The sequence below is a fragment of the Dunckerocampus dactyliophorus genome, chromosome 9, assembly GCF_027744805.1.
Source record: "Dunckerocampus dactyliophorus isolate RoL2022-P2 chromosome 9, RoL_Ddac_1.1, whole genome shotgun sequence".
Taxonomy (NCBI): Eukaryota; Metazoa; Chordata; class Actinopteri; order Syngnathiformes; family Syngnathidae; genus Dunckerocampus; species Dunckerocampus dactyliophorus.
Genome location: NC_072827.1, coordinates 14,055,083 through 14,067,158, shown reverse-complemented (window position 1 = coordinate 14,067,158; position 12,076 = coordinate 14,055,083). Strand labels below are relative to the sequence as shown.

The 12,076-nt window shown below is 40.3% G+C and overlaps 1 protein-coding gene across 2 annotated transcripts in view; it reads left to right on the top strand.

The window, feature by feature from the left end:
- The first annotated feature begins 489 nt into the window (after nt 1–489).
- Nucleotides 490–12,076, top strand: part of nrp2b (neuropilin 2b) — a 123,502-nt gene continuing 111,915 nt past the window's right edge. For both annotated transcript variants that reach the window (XM_054786938.1, XM_054786939.1), the window contains exon 1: nt 490–1,241. In XM_054786938.1, the coding sequence (XP_054642913.1) occupies nt 1,166–1,241 (76 nt within the window). In that variant the 5' untranslated portion in view covers nt 490–1,165. The remainder of the gene's footprint in view (nt 1,242–12,076) is intronic.

The window sequence follows — 12,076 nt, the reverse complement described above, 5'->3', positions numbered from 1 at the left end:
TGTCGACAACCGCTTATGTCGAGCCAATCTGAGGGGCGTCAACATAAACGGTGCTGCTGTGTTATAGTTTCTTGTTGTTGTGATATTCCTCAACAGATGTGTTGCCATTGTGAGTGCAGCAGCAGCAGCAGAGCTCATAAAGCTGTTTGCCCTTTTTAATCTTGTGGCATTTTCCTCCTTCTCTGGAATAAACAGCAGAGACGGAGGGATGGAAAAAGAAAGCAGAAAGATGTGGAATGAATAATAAAGGGGAGGGGGTACCTGAAATAAAAGCAAAGGAGGCATGAAGAAATGTGGTCTAAATGTGGGATGGCTGGAGAGTGGGGGATTAAACTGCTCTTTAATCAGGGAGGGGTTGGCGAGGGGCTCCGTGGAGGCTGGCCGAGGTGCCCACTGTAATCCGATACACGCGTGCGCACACAGCGTGCACGCACCCCGAGACGCGGGTTGAGTGAGAGCTGCTGCTGCTGGCAGTCACTGAGCCGGCGGAGCTCGGAGGGGAAGGAAGGAGACCTCTGTTGCGGGAGATACTGGAAGAGAGAGAGAGAGGCATAGAAGAAGCGCGTGGAAGTGGAGAAGCTATCAGTTAGAAGGAGGACGTAGGAGAAGCTCCACGTTGTTTTCGCTGGAGAGACACATTTGCTTTCCTTTATTATTTGTCTAATAGCGGATTTAGACTCGGACTGTGCCTTTAACAGGAACATTTAATTCCGGAATATAAATGCACATAAGCATACATGTTGTAAACACGTGTGTGTGTGTGTGTTTACATAAATGCACCCAAGGAACGGACCTTCCACTTTTATTATTTGACAAACTTCTATCGGACACGGATACTTGCAACCAGTGATTTTTTTTTGAAGTTATTGAACGTTAATAACTCCATGCATTCGTTCACATGTGCGTTTCCGAAGCGCAGCGTTACCCATCAGAATGGATTTTGGAACATTAAAAAATGATTTCTTGTAAGTCTGAGTGCACAGTTTGAACAGAAGACGCAGTGACAACAAACAACTTAAAGCGCAAACTGGCATTTGTATGTGGACTTACTGGACATTACCAACTCCTGTTTGTTTCTCACAATCTGTGGAGCAAAGGAGGACTTTTAGACTTTTTATCTTTTAAAGATTGAGGAAGAACGGGTGATTTGTCCTGCCTGGAAAAGATGGATTTATCAACATGGCTTTGTGTGTGTTTACTGCCACTTCTCGCAAGCGTGACAGTCACAGCAGAGGAAGGAGGTAATGTCACATTCAGGTGTCATCGGGAATTATAATGGTTTTGTTTCTGCTTCATCCTGCTCACAAAATATGACATATTTTCCCTCACGTTTGTGTGTTTTCTGTCACTCACGACAAAGTTGACTGTGTGCCGGGAGTCCTAAATTGATTTAATCACTCGGATAATAGAGTTTGTGCTTGGTTGATTAATAACTAACACAACACAGCGTCTTCCGAGTTACACCGATGATACTGTTTTCACGTTCAGCCTCGTGTCGTGCCAAAAAAAAGTTATTATCTCCACACCATTACGGATGTTATCCCGCGTTATCAGCATAAAACTGATACATGTCATTTTGCTAGTAAAATATCCTGCGTTTAAAAAAAAAAGAATTGACAATGTGGTGGTGGTTGAAGTATTGTACTACTTGTTTTCGGACTATTATTAAGTATTGAACTTCGGAAAGTATAGTGCGTATAGATGTCAGATCATGTGAGCTCGGCTGGTGCGCTCCTCACCGACCACCTTAACCTCACACACCAGAACCTTTTCTCCTACGTGAGCTTGCTCGTGTTTAAAAAGAAGAGGTACCGACACCATAACACCATCTTTATGGAAAAAACTGCGCAGTTTGTCTGCGCATTTGTGTTGCACTTTTACGCACGGGGACGATCGAGACGCATCAATGAAATACGTGTCTATGAAATGTACGTGTGTATGAGTTTAACCTAAACGGTTGCAAGAATATAAACACAAATAAAAGAACTGGCGATAAAAGTGATAAGATAAGTGATAGGTGCGTAAGAAAACGGACTTGCGCACTCAAAATGGTAAGTATGGAAGTGAGCGAATTGAGACGCAGATAAATGTGTGTGTGTTTTTTTAGCATCTGTTGCTTCATTTCCTTTTGTTTTGTCCAGTGAGGCTGAGGGCTTGTTTGAAGCACTGGATTTTATAATCCAGTTTACATCTGTCTCTTTGAAATGTACTAATATTGGGAACAGGTGGTATTAGTTGTCCTTAATTTGTCTAATTAGAATTTGTATTGAGGTTTTATTTCCGAGCCAATAGAACCTTTCATTCTGGTTAGGGGTGTCCAAACTGTGGCCCAGAGGCTCTTAGCACCCAACAGCTATTTTTCCTTTATTATTTGTATATTGTAAGACAAAAATAAAATATATTATTAGGTAGTTGCTAACATATGAATGGTTTGTTCAGATAATTTAGCATAATGACCTGCATTGCATTGGTGTTAGCGTCTGTTAAGTAGAAGATGTATCAAATTGGACCCTCACATCCTTCAGTGTTTATATGCAGCCCTCGGTGGAAAACAAGTTAATTTAGACACTGGATTTGGTGGTGAGCAGTGGAGGATGTATTTTAGGAGTTCTCTAAGTGTGGCATGTGGCGCTGTCCTTGTTAAATGAAATTAGTGCTTACTAAGTTTAGGTATTGTGGCAAAGCGAGACAATTGGTAAAGCCTTTGATATGATTTGGGAGCCAAAATGGTATCTTTCAGGACGAAGTGTTAGACTTAGTTTCTTGTGCTGTAAAATGTGTCATCCATTTCCTCATTTGAGTCTGTTGAGAAATAATAAAAAGGACAATTTAAATAAAATCCAGAATGAAAATAAGTCTCAGTTTGTTTAAATGGGTACATTTCACGAGCATAGAACCCTACCATTGGTATGTGCAGGTATAACTTCTGGACATAAAGTGGGACGCCTTGATGGGAATTATGGAAACAGAGCAAATCCAGTGACAATGTGTATTGCTTAATCGGGGCTGCCCCTCCATTACAACCCCACGATCTACGAGGGGCCCCATTTTGAGCAAGGAGGTGCATTCTCAGCAAATGCGTATAAAGGATACGCAAGTCAGCTTGAGGCAGGAGAGAAAAAAGTGATGAGTAATCATGGGCGGGGTGTAGGGGGAAAAGTTAGGTTGATTCCAAGGGCCCCTGATAGATTGGCCCCAATAAAATAGGTAAAAATTTAAATATGATTCAGGTATTTTTTTTCCCAAATCTAGTTCGAAAACAATCAACAACAGTCGTTTTGTTTTTACTTTTTTTTGGCAGCCATACTGAGAATTTTTCAAGAAGTAAACATCCAAATTGACTGGCCACGCCCCTATATCAGCATAAAATGGTTTGGTCCTGCCGGAGCACACTCACCGCTGCTGACGGTGCTTAATAGCAGTCAATCATCGTGCTAAAACGCTAAAATGCTGACTCGTACTAAAATAAAAATGCAGTTTTTCTAAAAGGAAATAAGGAAAATAGTTTGACGCTTTATATGAACTTTTACAGCAAACTTATTTCCCCACGTTTCCTGCTCGATCATCAATTCCACCCACTCTAATGTCAGTTTCCTGTCAGGTACACACTGCTGCCTTTTAATCCAGAGGGTGCGGGTTTGATCCCAAATCCCGATCTCCAAAATTAATTCTGCCAGGGGCGGCCCTGTGCTTCTTTCACATTGTAAGAGCCTGAAGTGGCTTGTTTTCTTGAGTATGTCTACAGCAAGTTCTCGAATGGAATCTCCCTCAGCCTCCAGTGGCGCTCTACCGGGACACGCTCACCCACATGCTGGTTGAAGCCTCCTCAGCAGTAAACTTTTACAAATGCCTCAGCTCTCTTGTCTCCCGAGATGAGATGAGCGAGGAGGGATTGTTGAGAACAAGATGTGTGTACGTGTATATCGAGAGCGAGACGAAGGGATGGAAGTGCCGCGTGAGGAGGTAGCGGAGACAGAAAGAGGCCGACATGAGCTGAAGAGAAGAGAAGTGAAGCAAACGGAAGAACGATTTTTTAGCTGTGCTGTTTGATCCTGTTTCCTCAGTCTGTTTGATCACAGCTGTGCCTGGAAGCGAGATAAACGGCCGTAATTGGCCACTCAAGACTCGCTGTCTGCCTCTATAGTCTTTCTGCTGAAATATGCTTGATGATGAAACACGCTGGAGGTGATGCAGAGTGAAGGTTGGGAGCTCTCAGAGGGTTGAAGTTGCCTACAGGTACGCTGCTATAACAACTGTGTCTCATGCCAGCATCATCTGGTCTGGTTTGGTTGCAAGAAAAGCAAAATCTTTCAAGTCTTTCTACTGTAAACATGAGTCAGGCACGGTTGCGTTAGGAATCAGGCTAATTGTTCAAGTTGTGTTTGCTGGTTTGGGTCCGGAGGAGCAGCAAATTTGATCTGTAGTTAAGGGAGAACAAAGAGCGCACTCACTCTCCTGTTTTCTGAGTATGTGGATTATTTCCAGTCTTTTTGGAGTTGTTCTGATTATTTATTTTGTATGAGGTTGCGGCTGTCATTAATCGCTTGCAAGGGAGGCGATTACATTAATTGATTGACATTCTATTGTGCTGCATTACTACAATTTCTATTACTTTGTGGATTCATTCCAGTCTTATTTGGAGTTCTTTGGATTATATATTTTATGCAAGATTGTCATTCATTTTCGAGAGAGCAATGATCGCATTCATTAAATAATGTCTTTCTTACACACACAAATGTAGTTGAGTGAGTGAGCGAGCGTGCTGCGGGTTTTACGTTTGGATAATTTTGAGTCTTTGTGTTTTATTTCTATTATGGATTGTGTCGGTTATTATTAATATTCTACAAGGAGAGCTGGCATTCTTGTCATTTTATGGCACTGCTACATTTGCATGGAATCGTGCAGCGCCCTTGACCACCTCTTCCACTCATGCCAAAAGACAGGAAGCGTGCCGCCATTCAGTGCATGCTCACAAGCCAAACATACCATGCTTTAGATCAGCGGTTCTTCACTGGTTTCGGTGTGGGACCCACCATCACTCCTCAATGACAAGCAGTGACCCAAACTGCGAAAATATCTCAAGTCAAACTTCTCAATATCTTATATTTAAAGGGACTGTTTGCAATGGTTTCACGGGTGCCCAGGCAAGCAAGCGCCTCATGGCAGCGTCGCAAGCGAACAGCACAGAAAAGAAGGGGGTGCAATCACAGACATCTTGACATTACATTTTTTCCCAGGCAAAGACCTACGACTCACTCAAGACCAGTTTTAGATGTAAAGTGGGCCAAGTCACAGTACGATTGGTCTAGTGCGAGTACACCCATAGCTGTGACACATGCAAAAGTAAATATATACCGTTTTGACTCCGGTTTTCCTAAGATTGTAAGGTGTCCCAGTATGTCGCTGGCTTGAGAATGTGTTCCCTCCTAGTGCTTCAGCCCATGTCTAACATATCCGGCCACTGTGTTGCCCCATGAGGCCTGCTTGTATTAATTAAATGTTACACTGGTCTGGGTCAAATGCTTTGTGCGGTACGGCCAACCATCAATAACACAAACCATCCATGTCATTATTTCTCACAATGGGGGTTACATGCTCTTTGAGCTCACAATGTATTGATTACTGACATGGTCAATCTTTTCATTTGGGAATTCAAATCCTCCAAATAGAATAACACTGTATTTGTTTACTACTTCATTTTCTGTTGCTATGGATAAGTCCACATAAAGAGGGTGTCTAACTATTTTGTCCTTAGTTAGCTCATAATTAATCGCAGATAGAAAGACATTTTTATGTATAGTAAATGTACCTTTGAAAGATAATTTTAAAGTTTTTAATATACTGTACCTATCAACACGAGACTGGATAATATGTTTGCTTGATGTTTAATAAACATTCAGGGTTTCTTTAACAGCTCAACACAAAATGGCCCTCAATGTCTAAAAAACAAACACAATGTACAAGTAGACGTTAGTAAGGTGAACTGTCCACCAGTCACATCTCATTCTATTCAAGCAAATAATCTCATAAAATATAATTGTGACTAACATTACAAGTAAAGGTTTGCAGAAACACCCAACTACCAAGTGAAATGAAAACATGGTGTGAGAAAAATAAATATTGACAACTTACAAAAAAATAGAGTGCTCATGAACAGTCAGTAGTTTACAGAACTAGGACTACCCCCATATACTGTAGTGCAGTCAGGCTATGGCTTGTACTTCTCATTCAAACACTCTTTTACAGAGACATACACACACATAAACACTCTTTGACATACACTTTGTCACACTTTTCTTAGTCTGGCGACTTCAACGACGTGGAAGTATGACACCGCTAGTCTTTCAACATGCAACTTTTATTTTGTCATCTTTGACAAACACCACAGTTCAAGCACAAACGCTAATAAATAATAATAACGCTAATAAATTCACTCATGAGCCTTTACTGCTAATCTCGCTGTGTGTGCACTTGCTCACTTTCGCCTTTGTCACATTGACACAAGCCCCCAAATATCTGTCCTCAGCTACAGTATGTCTGCCGGTAACTAGCAGCTCGTAACGTAATTTTAGCTCCCAGTTCAAAGCAAAAAATCAGCCGAGAGACGGCTGACATCTAAAAAACACTTGTTTGTTGGGACAAGGTGCCACTGTATCAATGACAATAAAAAATATCTGCAGGGCTCCAGGACTTCCTCTCTTTTCTCTGGCATTTGAGAGTCGACGTATGTTGTGACAACTCAACTCACACCAACAGGAGATACAAATAACTTTGGTCTTGTTGAGAGAGTCATCTGCCAGGGCTTTGAAGCTAAATTTAACATTCAAAATACCCTTTTCTTTGTCCATTTCTGCTCAATATTTTTTCCAGCTTGTGGCTCCATGATCAACTGCCACGCCGCTGTGTTTCTTCAAACTACGGTGTAGACCCACGATCAAACAGGACATGCACACATTAATCACACGTCAAAAAATAGGAAATTAGCACAATATTAACACATTAACAAATAATGATGATAATAAATATAGATCACACCACCGTGTATGTAGATATATATATATATATATATATACATATATATATATATATATATATATATATATTTTTTTTTTTAAGCAAAAAAAATAAAACAAATAAAAATAATAAAATGAAATAAATATATATTAAATAATTAATTAATTACTATATCTCTATTATATATTTTTAATTTATTTTTTGCTTTAAATCATTGCAAAAAATGTTGTTTTTTGCTTTAAATATTTTTTTTGACAATATCAACAAAATAATAGTTATTCCCTCTTGAGCAAAATAAAGTCAATATTGCAAAATAACTAAACAAATGTAAAAGCTACTTTTTGCTCTCATTCAAATCCTTTGGCTTTTTGCCCCCCAACCCCTCCTGTGTCCAAGGACTTTTATGTCAACAATATATAAAAAATATCAAACAATGTAACAGTATGATCAACACAGCACAAAACACAGATGTTTGTGAAAATAAACATAGAAGAGAACTGAAAAATATTGATGTTTTGACACTAGTATTGATCCGATACTGATACTGCCCTTGGTATTCATGCTGTCAATATTTGGATCGATATGGCCACCCCCTAACTGGCAAAGATCGGACAAAAAAGAAGCAAAGGATGCTCAGTATTAGCAGAGCTGGGCAATCTGCATCCATTCCTCCTCCTTCATTTTCTCCTATTCATGTTATTGTTTTTTTAAGATGTTATTTATTAATTATACTGTCAGATGCGATGAATGATTTAATAATTCCGAGGGCAAGAACGTACAGCAAAGAGTGGCACTTTTCAAGTCTGCCAAGCCTGTCAGACATGCTGCGTCTGTGAAGAAGTGAAAAGAGGGCAAGTCAGGGAAAATGAGCAGAGACAGAAAGTAAGAGAAAGTAATGGAGAGAGCAAGCGATCGCTCCACTTCTGAAAGACAAGCGAGAGAATGGCAGTGGGGAGAGCAGGAGAGGGCATCGATGAAATAAGAGAGACAGAGCAGAGACTGAAGTGATAGCTGAGTGGAGCCAAGTGTGAAGTAAACAACTCACTTTTAGCACCAAGTACTGGGATTGTACCAATCAGCACATATGGACGTAAATATTATGATTAAAAACAAACTTTTTTTACTTTTTGAAGCATTATGCATCGTTACAGTCGTACCTCGGTTTTCATTATTGATTCGAAAACCGAGGCAAATTTTCCCATAGGAATGAATGGAAATTCAATTAATCCGTTCCATGCACCCAAAAATATTATCACAAGCACATTTTATTGAGAATAACGACAGTTTTACATGCAGAAAACATGTCATGTTATTGCGGTGAGCAAACAAACTTGAGCCATTTAACCTTCAGTACATTCTCTCTTTTTGCATCCCGCCCTCGCTTTCATTTGTTCAACAGAGAAGACAATTAGTGTGTCCACTAGGATGTTCTAATTATGGTTATCATGTCATTAGCAAACTGTTGGTATTCTAGTGTCTTATTCGGCCGTTGGTAATGACTGGAGTAATTAGACTGGATGAGAAGCTCAGTGTGTGTGTGTGTGTGTGTGTGTGTGTGTGCGTATTTGTGTATATGTAAACAAATGCAGCCGTCTCTCTTAGTTTTTCTGTCAAACTTTCACACACAAAGAGAAGCACTGGTGTGTTTGCCTGTGTGTGTGTGTTTGTGTCCGCTAAGCCCTCTGTGTCCTCTGCAGTCCCTCCAGATCAGTGCCGTGCGAGGCCACAGGTTGTTTTCTATCCCCCCCCCCCCTTCACGCTGAATCATCTTGTTGTTTTCCTCCTTTCACGGCCCTCCACCTCTCCTTTAATAGCACTTTGTGTCTCTTTCTCCACACCTCGGTGTGTCAACGCTTTCCCTTGCTCCGATTAGGAAACCTCACTAACCTTCTTTTTGGCCCGCTCTGCTACGGTGGGAAATCTCTTTAGTGTTCCAACTACTCCTTCTGTGTTTTACTCCCTTGCTTTGCAATCTTTGTTTCTTTCTGCCACTTCATCCCCTGCCTAGAAACGCAACAAAACAGTTGAAATCCATTTGTATAGTATGTCAGCGGGATACCACTTACTGTATAGTAATACTCCATGCTAGGAGAGGCCATTCTTCTCACTATTTGCATGTGATTGGTACCCAACTAAATAACAAACTTGCTTTTATTACAAACTTGCTTTTATTACAAACTAATGCGTTGGTTTGATTGGAAATAGAGGAAAATGTGGTATTGGCTTCCATTCTTGAGGGATAGCAAGTGTACACGATCAACAATTTATGTTCTACTTCATCCAAAAGGTATTTGAATGGGGTTGAGGTCAGGATTTTCCACACCAAACACATCCAAACAGCAGAAGCATGTACGACTTATGAATTACAACAATTAGGGCTGCAACGATTGTTTTCTTCATCGATTAATCTGAAACTAATCTGAAACTAACCTAACTTATTGTTGATTAATCGAGTAATCGGACCAAATCAATATGAACCAAAAACAAACAATTAGTAGTTTGATCTAAGGATGTCCCGATTTGATTTTCAGGATCAGGATCGGCTGCCGATACGCTGTATTTTGAAGATCAGATAATATCTGCTTCCACCACGAGATCGGCCGATCCGGTTGCCGTATCACGTTCGTAACTCTGAGCCACACACCAATATGGTACGTGCAGTAATGCGCTTCAAAGCTGGTTGCCACTCGACTCCCGCTACCCTCAAGAACAAGAAAACGCAACACCACCATGCAGGCATAGCTGCAGTGTATTGTGGTGAAGTTAGTTTCACGTTGGACTTTAGACATTTGGCTCCGTAGCTACAGCCGTAGTTCCCCCTCACTGTGCCAGGACTGCTGTGTCATTGTGTGGGGAGTTCGCACTCAGTGGTGGCCAATGGTGGCTGTGGCCACTATGGTCACTCTCCGGCCACCCCACTGGCCATGTAGACATTTTAGGTATCAACTTATTGCCACCCCAATGTGAGTAACGGTGTCACCTTGGCCATGCCAATGAAAAATGTCTGGCTGCGCTAATGCTCGCACGGGGCGTGCTGCTCTAACCGTTTGTTTACACGACGGGCCGTCAATAAATTACTATTGCGCTGAAGAGAGTTTGTTAAAAAATGTCATATACTGTATTCTAAATCACACCACTAATTGATCTGTAATTACTTTTTTATTGGATGTATCTTTTATTGGATTAGTGGACCTGACTCACAGAGGTTTGTTACAAAAAGCCACACAATATTGTTGGTCATGCTGCGTAACAAAAAAGCAAATTCAGCAATACTTTGGTTGCATTGTTTTTAATGCTTTGAAGAGCAATTTTCATAACCATATTAAATTCCACAAAATTATATTTGTAACCAAATCTTATTATTAAAAAAAAAAAAAGGAACGGTACTGGATCGGATCGGCATGACTATAAAAAAATCGAATCCGAAGCCAAAAGATGTGGATCGGGACATCCCTAGTTTTGTCTGCAACATGTCAGGAAAGAGGCAACAATGTCGATCACTATTTTCCAAAGTCAAAGCTGATGTGTGTGAAGATCTTGTTTTGCTTAAAACGCAAAAATAATAGGTTGCTTTTATGAATGACTGAGGAAATTCACACTTGAAAGGCTGAAATCAGAGGATATTTCCATGTTTAAATCAAAAAACAATTAATCAAATTCCAAAATAATTGTTGATTAATTGGATAATCGATTAATCCTTGATTCTTTGATTAATTTTTGTAACTCTAATAACAATACTAAGAAATGTACTTTATTGATTTTTTTACTTATATTAACTTTTTAGATTCGATTTAAATTATTAATTCAAACTTTTTTATTTATTTATTTACATTTTTTGAACATTACTAATTTTATTTTTATCTTAATTTTGTAACATCTTTGATAATGGATGTAAGGGAGCGCCCCTCAATTTTTGGTATGTACTTTGGCACTAAGATTGTTCGTTAAGAGTTCATTTCAGTTCTGCTGAGGATTTATTATTTATTATGAAATGTATTATTTATTACATACATTTGTATGTATTATACAATGGATTATTCATTATTTTATATTTATTTACTATTATTATTAATTTATTACTTACAGTATGTATTTTCAGGGGCCGCACGGTGGTCTAGTGGTTAGCACGTTGGCCAATACAGGAACAGCCTGGAGATCGGGAAGACCTGGGTTCGATTCTCCCTTGGGCATTTCTGTGTGAAGTTTGCATGTTCTCCCCGTGTGCGCGTGGGTTTTCTCCGGGCTCTCCGGCTTCCTCCCACATTCCCAAAAAACATGCATGTTAGGTTAATTGGAGACTCTAAATTGCCCATAGGTATGAATGTGAGTGTGAATGGTTGTTTGTCTATATGTGCCCTGCGATTGGCTGGCGACCAGTCCAGGGTGTACCCCGCCTGTCGCCCGAAGTCAGCTGGGATAGGCTCCAGCATGCCCCCGCGACCCTAATGAGGATGAAGCGGTATAGAAAATGGATGGATGGATGTATTTTCAGGACAGTAAGGGAGCAAAAAGCAAAACATAAACTTCTATTTTGTTATATGATTTTTAAAAATGAAAGGCTCTGGAGGAAAGGCCCCTAGTGTGTTTCTCGCACTGCTGACACCAACTCTCCACTGCCGCCACCCGTGCGGCTGTGTCGCCAAGATCTCCGCTTCCACGCTGAATGCCTCGCCTTTTCGTACGCTTTTAGGCAGACTACTTCCTCACAGCAACTAATATGGTGTGTTCAAGCAACGCAGAACAATGTGCGAAATCTCAGTGCTGGATGAAAAGCATTATCCGTGAAGCATAAAGACATAAACATGTAAAAATTGTGGTCATTTTTAACAGTGGTGCATGTATGCTGTACTGTGCATTCTACCAATATTATCATGGATTTATAAATGATTACCAACATAGGGAGAATGAGATATGTTTTCTGTTGATAAAAAACACAAATCAGCAAATTTGCAGATGTGAATGCTGAATCGTGAATTTGCCGGGATCCACTGTATAAGCCAACAGACAACCAGTGACTTTAGCAGTAATGGAGCCATCCAGTACATTCTGTACACACTACCTG